At 38.0% G+C, this 18,259-nt stretch overlaps 1 protein-coding gene across 3 annotated transcripts in view; it reads left to right on the top strand.

The window, feature by feature from the left end:
* SPATA6 (spermatogenesis associated 6) overlaps positions 1-18,259 on the top strand; it is a 177,304-nt gene that overhangs the window by 80,920 nt on the left and 78,125 nt on the right. For all 3 annotated transcript variants that reach the window (XM_050802282.1, XM_050802273.1, XM_050802292.1), the window contains exon 9: positions 5,262-5,302. In XM_050802282.1, coding sequence (XP_050658239.1) covers positions 5,262-5,302 — 41 coding nt within the window. The remainder of the gene's footprint in view (positions 1-5,261; positions 5,303-18,259) is intronic.

Raw genomic sequence — 18,259 nt, 5'->3', positions numbered from 1 at the left:
TTTGTCATTTCTTTATGTTAGGAACAATTTAAGTCCTCTTTTCCAGCTACTTTGAAATATATAATACATTGTTGTTAACAATAGTTACTATGCTCCCCTTTGACAACAGAATATACCTATTTTCTAATCTTATGTTTGTACCTGTTAAGCTACTGCTCTTTGTCATCCCCCACTACCAACCTACCCTTCCCAGCCTCTAGTATTGATTATTCTATTTTCTATGAGAGAATATTTTTAGCTTCCTCATATGAGAACATGCAATATTTGGCTTTATTCCCTGATTTATTTCCCTTGAAACAGTGACCCCCCTAGTTCCATTCATGTTGCTGCAAATGACATGATACCATTACTTTTATGCCCTAATTACTTTATTATTCCATTGTGTATATATATACCTTTTCTTTATCCATTCATCTATTGATAAACAGTTAGGTTGATTCCATGTTTTGGCGACTGTGAATAGTGCTGCAATATCTCTTCAATATACTGATTTCCTTTCCTTTGGATGAATACCCAGTAGTGAGATTGCTGACTGTATGGTAGTTCTATTTTTAGTTTTACATTCAAGTTTATGATTGATATGTGTGGTTTTGTTCCTGCCATATTGTTATTTTCCGGTGGTTTTCTATATTCTTTTGTCCTTTCTTTTTCTCTTATTGTTTGTCATTGTGGTTTGGTGGTTATCTGTGGTTGTACCGTGAGTCCTTTCTCTTTCTCATTTGTGTGTTTGCTTTATCATTGAGTTTTGTATTTTCATGTGTTTTCAAGATGGTAAAGGTCGTTCTTTTGCTTTCAGGTTTAGAGTTCCCTTGATCACATCTTGTAGGCTGGCTTACTGGTGATGAATTCCCTCAGCTTTTACTTACCTGGGAAATACTTTATTTTTCCTAAATTTATGAAAGATTTTTTTTTTGGATATGTTAATAGTGAGTGTCCTTGACTGGCAGATTTTTTTCTTTCAGCATTTTGAATTTATTATCCCATTCCTGGTCTGTAAGGTTTCTACTTAGAAATCTGCTGTTAGTCTAATGGGGGTTTCTTTATAGGTGATTAGTCACTTTTCTGTTATTCAGGATTCTTTTTTTGTCATTGACTTTAGACATTTTGGCTATAATATTCCATGAGAAAGACTTTTTGTGTTGTATCTGCTTAGGGATTACTGGTCCCCCTGCATCTGAATGTCTAGTCTCTTGATAGACTTCAGAAGTTTTTATTTATTATATCATCAGTTTTTGGAACTCTTATATTCTCTTCCTTTGGGGATACAGATGATTAGTATATTTGGTCGCTTTACAGTGTCCCATAGATCACAAAGGCTTTGTTTATTTTTTATTTCTTATTTTTGCCTGGCTGGGTTATTTCAAAAGACCTATCTCCAAGTTCTGACATCTGGTTCTTATGCTTGGTTTAGTCTATTGTTGATGCTTTCAAATGTATTTTGTAGGCCAGGCACAATGGCTTATACCTGTAATCCCAGCACTTTGGGAGGCCGAGGCAGGTGGATCACTTGAGGCCAGGACTTCGAGACCAGCCTGGCCAACATGGTGAAACCCCGTCTCTACTAAAAATAGCTACTCGGGAGACTGAGGCAGGAGAGTTGCTTGAATCCAGGAGACAGAGATTGCAGTGAGCAAAGATCACACTCCAGCCTGCACTCCAGCCTGGGCAACAAGAGCAAAACTCCGTCTCCAAAAAAAAAAAAAAAAATTAGTTGAGCGTGGTGGCACATGCCTGTAATCCTAGCTACTCCGGAGACTGAGGCAGGAGAAGCACTTGAACCCAGTAGGCAGAGGTTGCATTGAGCCAAAATCGTGCCACTGCACTCCAGACTGGGTGGCAGAGTGAGACCCTATCTCAAAAAAAAAAAAAAATCAAATGTATTTTGTAGTTCAGTCAGTTAATTCATCTCCAGAATTTCTGTTTGGTTCTTTTTTTGTGATATATATCTCCTTGGTAAAAGTTTCATTCATGCCCTGCATTGTTTTTCTGATTCCTTTATATTGTTTTTCAGAATGCCTTGTATCTCACTGAGTGTCTTTAGAATCAATAATTTAAATTCTTTTTCCGGGATTTCATGACTTTCTTTTTGATTGGGATCTGTTTCTGGAGGATTATTTTGTTAGTTTGGAGGTGTCATATTTTCTTGCTTTTCATTTTTTCTTTGTCCTTATATTGATATCTGAACATCTGGTATATCAGTTGTTTGTTCCAGTTTTTTGAATTTGCTTTTGTATGGGGGGACTTTTTCCTGAAGATGAGTCATCATTACCGGTTGGGTAGGGCACTTTGGCCTTTTTCTGGGTGCATGCACTGGTGTAGTCTTTGTGTGATTTTTTGTTGTTGTTGTTGTTGTTGTTTATAAACAGCATCAGTGGTATCTGAGATTTGCTCATTGGCTTAGTGTGTAATTATTAGTGGAGGCTGTGTTCTAGTTTTGTTGAGGACTGGGACCCTAGATAGTCTAGTCTTTGGATTGCAATGATGGCAGTAGTGAGCTGACCATTCCTGTCCTTGGGCTCCAGAGTGGTGTGCACTGGCAGCAATTTTAGCTGGTCCTGGTGGACTGATTCATGGCCTCTAGTTGGCCTACTCAGATGCCATCATGGGCCAGGCAGATGGGCAGGTTTGCAAGCCCCTGGGTAGCCAGTGTGGCATGAGTGATGACTGTGACAGTGGCAGGATGACCCTCTGGGTCCCAAGCGGTGCACACTGTTTTTGGCAATGGCTGAGATCATCTAGGTGTGCCAGTCTCCCGGCTTGAAGGTGGTGTATACAGGTACATGCCAGCTCTGGTGGTAGTGGCTGTGAGTGTAGGCCCAATCTCATTCCCTGGGGAGGAGCATTCAGGTGCCAATAGTGGTGGACTGGGCTGGGCAGTCTTCTGGCCCTCAAACTGTGTGCTCTGGCATGGGAGGAGGAGGGGCAGAGTCAGGCCTGTCTTGCTTGTCTCAGGCTCCCCGATGATGTGAACAAGTGCTGGCTGTGGTAGGCAGGGGCAGAGTGGTCTCCAGGCCACTAGTGGGATGCTTGGGTTGTGGAAGGTAGTATCTGTACTTCTGCCCTGCTACTTGGGGCTTGGGATGATGCTGCCATCTGTGATGGCACCCTAGCTGGCAGGTGGGGAGCATGTACACCACTCATACCTCAGCCCAGTGGCACTCATGCCTCAACCCCAGTGCTGCTGGGCTTCAGGATAGTGCACAGTCTATTGGGGGAATGGTTCCAGAATGGCATCTCGTTTGTGCTGCAGTCCCAAAGACCCAGTCATATCTCTGCCCTTGATATAGTTTGGCTGTGCCCCCATCCAGATCTCATCTTGAATTCCCATGTGTTGTGGGGGGACCTGGGAGGAGGCAATTGAATCATGGGGGCAAGTCTTTCCCATGCTGTTCTCATGATAGTGAATAAATCTCATGAGATCTGATGATTTTAAAACGAGGAGTCCCCCTGCACAAGCTCTCTCTCTTTGCCTGCTGCCATCCATGTAAGACGTGACTTGTCCTTCCTTGCCTTCTGCCATGATTGTGAGGCTCCCCCAGCCATGTGGAACTGTAAGTCCAATTAAACCTCTTTCTTTTGTAAATTGCCCATTCTCAGGTATGTCTTTTTCAGCAGTGTAAAAACGGATTAATACAGCCCTACATCCAGTAGCTTGTGACAGCTTGTTTCTAAGTCCTGGGGGCAGCAGCCTGCGTTTCTCTTGTACTTTAGCCCTGCTGCCGCTAGGCTCCAGGACAGCTCACAGTCTGTAGGGGAGGGAGTTCTAAAGTGATGCCTTGCCGTAGCTACTTAAGTCTCAGAGAACATGAGGGACCCAGGGGAAGCTTTCTCTCTTGGGCAGTGTGTGGTACAATCTCCCAGCAGCTCCTTATGTTAGTTTCAGGGCTCACGAGGGTTGAGGAGCTCTTTCAGTGGCCTGGTATTGTAGGGATCCATGGTGACAACCTGGACAGCTGACAGTCTCTCACTTACCATTTCTCTATATTGAGAAGTATCTCTTGGGTGCCAGTCCTCGCTGAACAGGCCATCTTGCTTCCTTCTCCTTCCTTGCTTTAGGTGTTGTCTGTCAATTTCCTTTTGAATTCCAGTGTTCTCTGTTGGCTGATCTATTCAATGTATGATTATCTATCTGCTCTTTGGTTTTTCTTAGTGGAGGAAGGGAGTACAAAATGCCCCTAGTCAACTATCTTGAAGCTGCAAACTGATTGTCTCTGGTTCTTATTTTCTTTTCTGTCAATGTAACAGATATCATAAGTTGTTACAATAAAAGTTGATTCTTGAAAGCTTATTCCTTTAAGTAATGAGTAAAGCTCCGAATCTACATGTACAATGTAGTGGTTGTTATCTTATGGATAGATTTAGAATTAGTTTTAAAATTCACTATGTGATAGATACTTTTCTGGGGATTTTCACAAAGTGTATCATGTTATCGTCACTCTGACTCTCTGATATAAGGTAGGCATTGTTTTCATACTCTTAAAATGAGGCATGAAACCCAGATCCGTTGTCTTTATATAGTTGGACCAGAATACTATATTTAACAAGTGGCAGAATTTGAAATTGAACCCCTGCTTGTTTGAATTTACGTTTGATGGTAATGATGTTGTTGTTGATGATGGTATTAGTAATAATAGTTGATTTCTATTTTAGTGCCTTGCATGTAATATCTTATATAATCTTTAAAGCAATATTATGAAAGAGGCACATCAGACATATTAGGAATCTGAGACTTAGAGAGATTAAGCTATGTGCCCAAGGTGCTTGGGCCTGGAATGTATAATGCGGATTTATTTGTCAACAAGATCTACAAACTACTGTATGCCACCACCCTCTAAAGCTGGTCCTGTTTCTTTACACCTGAATCTAGAATGGACTGTAAGAATAGGAAACATATAGTTTGACAATATCTGTCAAATCTGTGAATACAAATTATATTTTATCATAAATTGATTATCAACTAAAAACTATTCATTTCATATAGACAAATTGGTTTATCAACTAAAAGCTACTCCTTTCTGTATTCAGATATTTCCTACTATTTTCAAATGAAAGTAGTATTTGTGAAATCATTTAATTGTTGAAGAACTAATACAAATTTTAACTAATTGGATTAGAGTCCTTTCTGATGTAACACTGTTGAAGGATTTTGAAGTATCTCTGAAATATTCTGAGTGAATCATAATTGTAGAAACAATGATAGTATTAAAAATCAAAGATGAAACCAAATATAAACTTTAATTGTTTTGTACTTCCTTTTTCAGATCATTCTCATCTTGGCTGCTGCCGACCCAAGGATTATAAGGTGTGTAGAATGAATTGTAGAATAATAATTGTTCTGACTTTCAGACAACAACATGAGTCTATTTCATATACGTATATCAGATAGGGATTATCAAATTCATTTGGTAAAATATGTAAAAACAATAATTGTCATGTCATATAATGTTATTTTGGTTACTTTGTCAGGCAGTACATTTAATGTCTTTCTACAAGTATTTTGTGACTTTTGGTTATTCATTTGTATTAATTAATTATTGAATATGTTAGTGTATGTTTATGTGTGTGCATGAGTGAGAGAAATCAGTTGTTATATGCGGTAATACCTTGCGTGGTATCACTTCCAAATTTCAGTCATTCTCAGAGCACCCTCATAATTTTTGCAAGTATGTATGTATGTATGTATACCTTTTGCAGCATTTGCATATATTTTATGATCTTTTTCTTAAATTTGCTTTCTTTCTGTTTGTTTACTCACCATGATAAATGAAAATCCAGTATCACATGCTTTACATGTATGACAGCCTTAAAAATACAGTGAAAATAAAGCAATGTTTCTAAATTTTGGCTAGACACTGTTTTGCTAAAGGCTCTGAGGCATGCTCTCTGTTTCTTAAAATGAGAAGTAATGGTAGAGAGGTGTAAAAGACATACCAATAGCTAACTGAGGATTTCCTATTGAAAGATAATTAAAAATATATGTTTTCTGGTGATTCAGTATTATTTCATGTATGTTCATGTGCCATGTAAAATCTGTATATCTTCTAAAATCATTTTGGGTACCATATTATTTGCCATATCACCTGTAGTCCATGTCCTACATTTTGAGGAGAAGTGTCTCACAGGTTATCTTTTCTGTCCCTAAGTGAAAGCATCTTGATAATAAGTGTTATTATATGTGGGAAAACAAAAGAAAAACCATAGCTTTTCTTAAAATATCATTGTTTATGTGCTTACTTAAACTATTTACTTAAACTATTTTGTGCTACTATTAAACTATTTTGTGCTACTGGTACTGAATACCATAATACTTTGCCATACTTTGACTATGATAAAAGAAATATAGCATAATTACATAATGAGTCAAAGCATTGTTTAGGGACACAGATCTACCAGTGCCGGAATTATCTAGGTGAAGCTTTATAAATATTTATTCTAAGCCTACTAAATTGAAATTGCTGAGTATGGAGACTGGAATTTTCTATTTTTACGAAGTTTCTGGGTGATTCTTATGCATCTCTTTTGCCATCTATCTAAGGATTCATAATTGAGAGCCACTAGTGTAGACTATGAATATAGCACTTATTTAGATAGGATTGTTCCTGTATAGCAGGAGTCCCCAACTCCCGGACCATAGACGAGTAGTGGTCTGTGGCCTATTAGGAACTGGGCCACACCGCAGGAGGTGAGTGGCAGGTGAGTGAACATTGTGGCCTGAGCTCCACCTGCTGTCAGATCAGTGGCAGCATTAGATTCTTATATGAGGACAAATCCTACTGTGCTGTGCATACGAGGGATCTAGGTTGGGTACTCCTTATGGGAATCTAACTAATGCCTGATGATCTGAGGTGGAACAGTTTCATTCTGAATCCAGACATCCTCCCCGCCCCCTACCAGTTTGTGGAAAAGTTGTCTTCCACTAAACTGGTTCCTGGTGCCCAAAAGGTTGGGTACTTCTGCTGTATAGTGTTTATATATAGAGTTGTTCCTTTTTTAAGGCCTTCACTAGAGGAGATTGGGCCTGGCATAATTAGTCCAGTTCCACCCTAACATTTAACATTTATGCAAATGCATACACATGTGTGTTGGTATTTGTTATACACATGAACATAGTATGGCAAGGACCTATTGATCTTGCTTATTGATAATAATTGGTAGTACATAGCATATTGTCTGACATATAATAGGAATTCCTAACATATGCATATTATCTAAGTGGATTATTAAGAGAACATAAGTAAACCAAATCTATATAGAATGAAGAGCAAGTACTAATCTTTATCCTAAGGCAGCTATAATTGTGCTGTAAATTGGCTGGTCCATTTAAAGACAGGTGTTAAGAGCCCTCTTTTCCAAATGAATTCCACCAAAAACTGCATTTCAACACCTTTAATTCCTTCCCACTCCCATCTCTGGATTCCTTAATATCAGGGCTTCCCTTGGGGGGCAGTAGAGGTAAGTTGACAGAATTATTCTTGTATTCAAGATGCAGATTTTCATATAAATATATCTGCAGCATTTAACATGAAAATAAAAAGGATTATTTTCATACAGGTACATAGTAGTTAGTTAATAAATATTCAGGTAATAGAACACTATAGGACTTCTATACGGAAAAGAGCCATGAAGCTGGGAGTGCTTGCAGAACATGTTCTAGAAAAGTGGGACCTTGCATGAGTTCTTTGAATGAATATACTTTGCATAGGCAAGAGAGTTCTTTCCTGAGCTTCTTACCTTTTCTTTTTTCTCCAGCTTTATTAAGGTGTAATTGACAAAAATTTTATATACTTATGGTACAACATGATGTTTTCTGTCCCTAAGACAATATATGTATACATTGTGGAATGATTAAATTAAGCTACTTAACATATCTATTACTTCACATACTTATTTGTTGTGGTGAGTTTTATTTTCACAGTTTTTTAAGGCTATCATAACGTAAAGCATATGATACTGAATTTTCATTTATCATGGTGAGTTTTATTTTCATTGTATTTTTTAAAGCTATCATGCATGTGAAGTGTATGATACTGGATTTTCATTTATCATGTCACCATGATAAATAAATAAAGAAGAGAAAGTGACTTTAAGGAAAAGAGCATAAGATATATGCAAATACTGCAAAGATTATGAGGGTGCTCTGTGAATGACTGAAGTTTGGAAATACTACCATGTAAGGTGTTACTGAACGTAACAACTGATTTTCTCTGCTAAGACAAATCTGTCTTAGCAGTTTTCAAGTATGTGATATACTGTTAGTTATAGTCATCATGCTGTAAAATAGATCTCCAGAATTTTTTCATCCTGTCTATCTGGAACTTTGTACCCTTTGACCAACATCTCTGCATTCTGCCCACCATACCCCAATGCCCCCTGGCAACCACCATTCTGCTTTCTGCTTCTATGAGTTTGACTTTTTTAGATTCCCCATGTGATATTGTTTGGCTCTGTGTCCCCACCCAAATCTCATCTCGAATTGAAATTCCCACGTGTCAAGAGATGGACAATTCCCACCTGTCGAGAGAGAGAGAGGTGATTGGATCATGAAGGCAGTTTCCCCCTTGTTGTTCTCGTGATAGTGAGTTCTCATGAGTTCTGATGGTTTTATAAGCAGTTTTCCCCACTGTTGCTTGCTCTCTTGCCTGCCACCATGTAAGATATGTCTGTTTCTCCTTCTGCCATGATTGTAAGTTTCCTGAGACCTCCCCAATAATGCAGAACTGTGAGTCAATTAAACCTCTTTTCTTTAAAAATTACCAGTCTTGGGTATGTCTTTATAGCAGTGTGAAAACAGACTAATATAACTTGTAAGCATGATTGTGCGACATTTGTCTTTCTGTGCCTATCTTATTTAACTTAACATTATGTCTTCCAGGTTCATATTGTTGTATAATGAATGACAAGACTTTCTTCTTTTAAAAGCTGAATGGTATACCATTGTATGTGTATGTGTATGTGTATACTACATTTTCTTTATCCATTTGTCAGTTGATAGGCAATTAGGTTGATTCCATATGAGCTTACCACTTTCTTGAAATCCCTTGTGATTTGGTTTGGCTCTGTCCCCACCCAAATCTCAACTTGAATTTCATCTCCCAGAATTCCCATGTGTTGTAGAAGATACCCAGGGGGAGATAATTGAATCATGGGGGTCGATCTTTCCCATGTTATTCTTGTGACAGTGAATAAGTCTCATGAGATCTGATGGGTTTATCAGGGCTTTCCGCTTTTGCTTTTTCCTCATTTTTCTCTTTCTGCCACTGTGTAAGAAATGCCTTTCACCTCCCACCATGATTCTGAGGCCTCCCTAGCCATGTGGAACTGTAAGTCCAATTAAACCTCTTTTTCTTCCCAGTCTCATGTATGTCTTTATCAGCAGTGTGAAAACAGACTAATACACCTTGCTAAATACAAATAAAAACCAGCACAAAGTACTGTTCTTCCAATTTATTTCCTTAGAGATATAAGCTTGAAAACCATGTGATCTGCCTTTCAAGTTATTGTAAGCTATAGTTTTATTAAATATTTTGCCACTGTATTACAGACATCTTAAATTTTCTATTCGAAAATAGCTGTTCCCCATGCTGCCTGCCCACAACTGATAAGCCAATGCGTATATCGATTTCTGTTAAGGCTGGTACATTAAGATAACAATTTGTAAACTCATTGAGGTAATGCTATTTGATATACCAGTAAGCCTCCAACTGTTGGAAGCTTAATATAATAGAAATTTAGTTTTTAATTACACAACAATTAAATTGTGGATACTTTTGATCTGTATGCTGTTTTCTCCATGTTGTGACCCATCTTATGGCTTTGGCTTACCCTGAGGCCTTGCTGTCTTCTTCACATGGTAGAAAATGATGGAAAATATGGAGAAGCCTTATTTGTTTCTTAAAAGCCTGGGCCTGGGATTGACACACCATTCTCACCTACATTCTATTGCCAATAACTAATCACATTCTGTCACCTAGATGCAACGATTACTTCTTAGCAACAATTTTACTCTGGAGGAGGGAAAGCTGAATTGTGGTGGACAGCCAGCCATTTCTATCACATCTATAATATTCTGTTCCTTTCCGCTCCTAATATCTCTTTATCTCTTTAAAAAAGATGATGTGACCGACACTATTATGCTAGAAATATAAAATTAGCAAAACTAGAAATTGTCTCTGCCCTCATGGATATTTCATGGTAGTGAAGGCAGGAGACATACTAACAAAATCACAAACATTCATATGTACTTGGAACTGTGATACATATTATGGAGGATATACATATTGCTTTGACATTATATACTGAGATGGTGTGACCTGGTTGAGGAGAATGGAAAAGGTATTTTGAGGATGTTGAGCTTTGAAGATGAATAGGGGAGGGAAGAGCATGTGCAATAGAAAAGGTAAAATAGCATTTAGTAAGGTTCAGTGTCTAAGCAACTAAAAGATTGGTGTTGCTGGAAGTAAAGACATGAATAGGTACGTGGTGTAAATTGAGCCTGTAGAGGCAAGTAGGGATTAAATCTTTTAGGCCATATTGGAGATTTTGGTAATTATACTAATGATTTTAAACAGCAAGGTGACATGGCTAGATTTATACTTTGAAAATATCACTGTGAACTGCAGTATGGAAAATAAATTGCATTGGGAAAAGAGTGGATGCTAGTAGACAAGTTAGTAGGCTATTGAATAGTCAAGGTGAGAAGTGATAGATTAGATTGGGGTAGTAGTAATGGAGGGTGATAGCAGTAGAGATATTAGACAGATATTTAGAATTAATGTTGGAAAAGTAGACCTGAAAAATGGAAACAACGTGCTGTGTGACGATGTTTTGGTCAGCGATGGACCACAAATATCACAGTAGTTTTGTAAGATTATAATGTCTATTTTTAATGTACTTTTTCTATGTTTAGGTCTGATACACAAATCCTTATCACTCTGTTACAATTGCTTACAGCATTCAGTACAGTAACAAGTTGTACAGGTTTGTAGCCTAGATACAATAGGCTATACCATTATAGCCTAGGTATGTTGTAGACTATACAGTCTAGATTTATGTAAGTACACTCTATGATGTTTGCATGGTGACAAAATCGCCCAATGATGCATTTCTCAGAAGGTATCCCTATTGTTAAGCAATGCATGCTTATCAATGAGAACACATGACTGAATGTGTTCTCATAGAGAAAAATTTGATGTTTTGAAGATGTTCTCTACCTAGAATAAATTAAAAATTAGATAGATCCCAGTAAAAAACACTTCTAGGCTTTTTTTTTTTTTTTTTTTTTTTTTTTTTTTTTTTAAATTCCAGGAGCTAGGCAAAAATAGCCAGGAAGGCTTTGAAATCAGAGAGCATTAAAAGGAACTTAGCTCTGCAATGTTAAGAAAAATTATTCGATTTCTGATTTTTCACAACTCAACGTTTGATGATACCATTTTTTGATACAGGAAAATGTACAAGGACTAGGATGGAGTTCACAGAATTCTAAATTTTTCTGCAAATTTCTGTTTATCTTGTTTAGGCTTTGGAGAGTCTCTGTCAGTGTTTTTTAGCCCAGAAGCTTAAAAATCATAGACCAAGGCTTAAAAATCAACCACATGACACTTGTCCCATCCTGAAGGGGATTTACTTTTAAGAAGTTACTGAACTTTTGTTTCTAGCAGGTTAGATGGGAAGGAAAGCAGGCAAAAGGAAGGATAGAGGCCTGAGGGTGATGGAGGAACATAGCACAGGAGATAAGGAATAGTGGGATAAATGCTGTTTCTTTCAAATTAGAATGTGAAGGCATCTCAAAGGCAAATGGTTTTAACTTTTTATATTTTTAATTTGCCTTGGCTGACAAATCTTTTAAGGAAGGAATTTTTAGAATCCGAATTAAAAAATAAATTTTGTCATAGCAATTAGGAAATATAGACCACAGGATGTGTGAGATTTTGCTTCTTTCCATTCTAAGGTACCTTTCAGTTTTATTTATATAAAAAATTCTCCAAAGTTGCCATTGTAAGTCTAAAACATCCTTGGTGAAATCATGCTGTTTAGAAAAATAAGTCTATGAAGTTCTAGTATGAATACATGTAGGAAGCTTGAATATAACTTGGAAGGGGCATAGACCTAGACTGAAATAAATCCATGAGTCTGGCAGTATTGGTCAAATCTATTACTTGTGCACATTTTGTCTTTGTGCCTCATTTTAATAGTTGCTTATTTCAAATTGAAGACTGGACACATTTGCAATTCTAGAAACATGGAAGATTTGGAGGCAGTCTCTCCCATAGGATTTCTCTCATGAAGAAAACAATTTTAAAAAACCAAAAAAACAGAGGAACGTTTTCATGGTATTTTGACAAGTGACCCAGGGCAAAGTTTTTACTATAAGGATGTTGGTACAATGAGAACAGCTGAACCTGTGAGTCTTTGGTCCTGGCTCAAAAATGGATTTAGTGGCTTTTGTCTGTTCACTTCTCTAGGAACTTTCTTTTATAGACTCCTCTCAAAAGGGGACAAAGACAGAGAGATACATATTAGTATTTTTAGTAATGAGACAGATTTCTCCCTGGCATACAAATTTTCAAATATAATCAGATAATTAATAGGTTACTGAAAGTGTTCTGCATTTCTGAAAGACGGGGTAACTCAGTGATTGAGAGCTTAACCAAAGGAAACTGGAGCTGAGACTCAGTACCAAGACCCACTTCACCATTATAGCCAGAGAGACACCTGAAGAGAGAGGCTAAAAGAAGTCACAGAGGAATTTGGTATTTCTAAGTTGAAGATCTTAGCTGTGGCAGCAAAAGGGCCTATTGGATCTTACTGGACTTCTAGGATTGTCAGCTGCCATCTGGTCAGAAGTCTATCGCAGTAACTGAATAATGTGTTGATATCATGCAAAGCTGAGTTTATGACATAATACAGTATGGGAGAGCACCACCTTGACAATCTTAGTGTTGTCTCTGAAAGAGGAAGGTTAATGGCTGATATTTATATGATTTTGGGAACTGGGCTTGAGTGTTTTAAGGGAGCTTTCAATGTGGGAATCTAGTAGGTAAAGTTTGTGATATAAAAGTTTAGGATTAATGGAATAAAGGCCTGGGTCTTAAAGAAAGTCTTGATAAGTAAACACTATTTTGATAAGGAAGGGATTTGTTCAGTTGAGTCATCTGTTGTCCTGAGAAGGGAACTGTTTGCCAGGATTCAGAATCTGTTGTTTTGAGAAGGTAGCTGATTGATGATTGAGCAGTCTGTTGCTCAGGTAAATGATTTATGGGAAGGTCTTGAAGAAAATAACGAAGGTTTATAGCTTTATTTTCCTGGGTAAGAATTGAGGAACTCATGAGAATGTCATGTTTTAGTAGGTAGGTCTTAGTTCTTTGTTATGATAGTTAAGCCATATGAATGCATATGGTCTCAGTTCTCATGTCTTCACTAAAGTTACATGTTTTTCCATTAGTGTGTTGTACATTGTTTATTAGACATATTCCTAGAAACCTTATGGCTTGTTCCTATTGTGAATGGACTTTTTTTTTTTTTTTTGGTAAAATTACATTTTTGTTTTACTGATTTTTGTATGACAATCTTGTAATAGATGTTCTTGGATTTTTTTATAGAGGTAAACCTAACATCTACATATAAAGAATTTTATTTTTGCCTTTCATAATATTTGTCTCAGCTTACCAGGATCTTCAATACCACAAATAAAAGTGGCAATAGTGAATGTGGCAGAGACATTTCTTACTTATTGGCTATACACATACTTTCCCATACTTCTAAGCCCAATTGCCGGTAGATGGGGCCTAGTTCTAGCCAATAGACTGTGCGTGGAAATTATGTGGGTCAGTTCCAGGGCAAAGCATGGAAGAATTAATATAAACATCGATATGTTTGGCTGTGTCCCCACCCAAATTTCAACTTGAATTGTATCTCCCAGAATTCCCCTGTGTTGTGGGAAGGACCCAGGGGGAAGTAATTGAATCATGGGGACTGGTCTTTCCCGTGCTGTTCTCCTAATAGTAAGTGTCAGGAGATCTGAGGGCTTTATCAGGGGTTTCTGCTTTTGCTTCTTCCTCATTCTCTCTTGCTGCCGCCATGTAAGAAGTGCCTTTTGCCCTCAGCCATGAACGTGAAACCTCCCCAGCCTTGTGGAACTGTAAGTCAAACTTCCTTTTCTTCCCAGTCTTGTGTATGTCTTTATCAGCATTGTGAAAACAGACTGATACAATAAATTGGTACCAGTAGAGTGGGGCGTTGCTGAAAAGATACCAGGAAATGTAGAAGCGACTTTGGAACTGGGTAACAGGCAGAGGTTGGAACAGCTTGGAAGGCTCAGAAGAAGACAGGAAAATGTGGGAAAGTTTGGAACTTCCTAGTGACTTTTTGAATGGCTTTGGCAAAAATTCTGATAGCGATATGGTCAATAAAATCCAGGCTGAGGTGGTCTCAGATGGAGCTGAGAAGCTTTTTGGGAACTGGAGTAAAGGTGACTCTTGTAAAGACACTGGCAGCGTTTTGCCCCTGCGCTAGAGATTTGTGGAACTTTGAACTTGAGAAAGATGATTTAAGGTATCTGACAGAATAAATTTCTAAGCAGCAAAGCATTCAAGAGGTGACTTGGGTGCTATTAAAGCCATTCTGTTTTATAAGGGAAGCAGAGCATAAAAGTTTGCAAAATTTGCAGGCTGACTATGCAATAGAAAAGAGAAACCAATTTTCTGGGGAGAAATTCAAGCCAGCTGCAGAAATTTGCATAAGTAGCAAGGCCTAATGTTAATCCCCAAGACCATGGGGAAAATGTCTCCAGGTCATGTCAGAGACCTTCACGTGAGGCAGCCCCTCCCAATCGCAGGCCCAGAGCCAAGTAGGAAAAAGTGGTTTCATGGACTGGGCCCAGGGTCCCTGTGCTGTGTGCAGCCTAGGGACTTGGTGCCCTGTGTCTCAGCCACTCAAGCCATGGCTAAAGGGGCCAGTGTACAGCTTGGGCTGAGGCTTCAGAGTGTGGAAGCCTCAGGTATTGGCAGCGTCCATGTGGTGTTGACCCTGTGAGTGCACAGAAGTCAAGAATTGAGGTTAGGGAACCTCTGCCTAGTTTTCAGAAGATGTATGGAAACTCCTGGATGCCCAGGCAGAAATTTGCTGCAGGGGCAGAGCCCTCATGGAAAACCTGTTCTCAGGCAGTGCAGAGGAGCCCCCATACAGAGTCCCTACTGGGGCATTGCCTAGTAGAGCGTGAAAAGAGGGCCATCATCCTCCAGGCCGCAGAATGGTAGATCTACTGACAGCTTGCACCATGCACCTGGACCACAGACACAATGCCAGCCTTTGAAAGCTGCAAGAGAGAGACTGTATCCTGCAAAACCACAGGGTGGAGCTGCCCAAGACCATGGGAACCCACATCTTGCATCAGTGTGAGCTGGATGTAAGATATGGAGATCGTTCTGGAGCTTTAAGATTTGACTACCCCAGTGGATTTCGGATTTGCATGGGCCCTGTAACCCCTTTGTTTTGGCCAGTTTCTCTCATTTGAAACAGCTATATTTTCCCAGTACCTGTACCCCCATTGTGTCTAGGAAGTAACTAGCTTGTTCTTGGTTTTACAGGCTCATAGGCAGAAGGGACTTGCCTTGTCTCAGATGAGACTTTGGACTGTGGACTTTTGGGTTAATGCTAAAATGAGTTCAGACTTTGGGGTACTGTTGGGAAGGCATGATTGGTTTTGAAGTGTGAGAACATGATATTTGGAGGTGCCAGGGATGGAATGATATGGTTTGGCTGTGTTCCCATCCAAATCTCAACTTGAATTGTATCTCCCAGAATTCCCACGTGTTGTAGGAGGGACCCGGGGGAAGGAAATTGAATCATGGGGGCCTGTCTTTCTCATGCTATTCTCGTGATAGTAAATAAGTGTCATGAGATCTGATGGGTTTATCAGGGGTTTCTGCTTTTGCTTTTTCCTCATTCTGTCTTGCCGCCACCCTGTAAGAAGTGCCTTTCACCCTCAGCTATGATTGCAAAACCTCCCCAGCTGTGTGGAACTGTAAGTCTAATTAAACCTCCTTTTCTTCCCAGTCTCGTGTGTGTCTTTATCGGCAGCATGAAAATGGACTAATGCAAACACTCTTATTATTACAGTGATAATGAAGCTTCAGGTTCTAAATGGTACAGTTATAATTTGTTTAGCATGTTTTATCAGCATAAGTCCTTGGGCAGTTCTATATAATTTCTCTTGCTAAACTGTATTACCATATAGTGGAGGAAAAATGAACCTTTATTATGTCAAGCCACTGATTTTCAAACTTAATTTGCTATTGCAGTATTGCCTAACATGCTATAGTGTAGACTAATGTAGTGTGTATTCTTGTCTTTGATAGGATCATCTATAAATTTCCACACATATAAATATTATTTGCAGTAAAGTTTTGTTAGCTATCCTTTAGCAAGTTAAGGAAGTTCCCTTGAAATTCCTTGTTTGAATAGAATATGTATATTAATAATGAATGGATATTGAATATCATCAAATGCTTTTTCCAGCACCTGTTGAGATGACAATTTTTTTTATGGTGAATTGATATATGTTCTAATGATAATCCATCTTTGTATTATTTGAATAAAGTGCCTTGTCAGGTTGTGTTCTTTTAGCTTATTCTTTAGCATTCCTGAATTAAAATAATTTAGTTGTGATTTTTCCATATATGGCCACAGCTGAGGGTGGCCTATAATTATCCTTTCTTGTACTGTCCTTGAATGGTTTGGTAGCATTGTTGTGATCACATTGTAACTTTAGTTGGGAATGTTTTCTTTCTTTCTCAGAAAGTTTGTCAGTTTGTTCTTTAGCTGTGTATATCGGAGTATTGGTAAATTCTATTGTGAGCCCATCCTTTGTGGGACTTCCCTTGTAGAAATCCTGTTAGGCTTGGGCTATGAGAGTTTGCAACTTGTTTCTGCCATAGATCCCTCATATATAATTGGTCCGGAACCCCCACTGCTTAACAGCTGTTTGATTTTGCTTTTATTTTCTTATCAATAAAGTACAGGTAATAAAAATGTCTACCTCATTAGGTTGTTGTGAGGATTTAAAAAGTTATTTCTATGTAAGTGAATAGAACAGTGGTCTAAGAGGGGAGGGGTTCCCCTCAAGAACTGATATATTTGGGAATTATTTTCTTATTGTATTATTTTAGAATAGCTTTTAAATTCAGCTTCAGTGAAAACAAGTATGTCTTACTTAAACCAAATCAGATAGTGCACATACAAATGTTTAAATCAGATAAGATAGGAATTGATCATTTACTTGATGTAAGATTCACTAAGGAATGTTCTTGGCAAGATTGAGAAACTGATTTCAGTTACCCATATCTACTTTTCCCCTTTCAGAACCATACTTTCCTCTGGCCATCCTGCAAGTTGTTCCTGCACTGTACTTCTGTCCTATGGTTCTTATTCTCAACTACTTCTCAGCTAATTCCATTTGAATTATTTGTATTTATTTCTGAACTCTTCTGCCCTATGACAGAAGAGAAACTTTAGAGAATAGTGTGTGATATAGGCACTATGTAGGCTTACAACAAATATTTGTTGAGTAACTGAATTTTCTAGTTCCCATTATTTGTAGTAGTAAATTCTCACCCACACTCATTTGACCTTGAGGTTTTTGTAAATATAACATTTTTATGACCATTAATATGATTTGTCAACTTACTGTGTAAGCAAGTTTTCAGGAATCTTATTTCGTAAGTGTGGTATAAAAACACTACATATCATAGATTTGAAGAGCATGTCATTAATCACAATGGATTTAGTGTATGAAATTTCCTTTTTTACCTGTACCAGTTTCAGATTAGTTTAAAAATATTAGTTATTTTTCCATCTTGATACATTTTAGCATTTGCCATATTGAAACTGTTGCATTTGTGGGTTCATAGAAAGTCATTTAAAAAACTCTTTTCATAAATGTTAAAAAAAGGCCTTTTTTATGCTAAAGTGTAAATGCCATACACACACACACAAAATTATCTTTCATGAGCGAAGCTCTCCACTAGTGTTTTCACTTTTCTTTCATTTAATTTTTGTGTCAAATCTGTAAGATTCTGTCTTCAGTTTATAGGTAAGGAAACTAAACCCTCAATAGGGTAAATGACTTGCTCAGGGTCTCATAAACAGCAAGGATTTGAACACAAGTTTTTGGATTCTAAGCCAGTATTATTGAAGATACACTCAAGAAATATAACCCTTCTGTGATGAACTAAAGAGATAATATTCCATTTAACTTTTGAAA

The sequence above is a fragment of the Macaca thibetana genome, chromosome 1, assembly GCF_024542745.1.
Source record: "Macaca thibetana thibetana isolate TM-01 chromosome 1, ASM2454274v1, whole genome shotgun sequence".
Taxonomy (NCBI): Eukaryota; Metazoa; Chordata; class Mammalia; order Primates; family Cercopithecidae; genus Macaca; species Macaca thibetana.
Note: the sequence above shows the minus strand (reverse complement) of the source record. Positions and strands in the feature narration are given on the sequence as shown.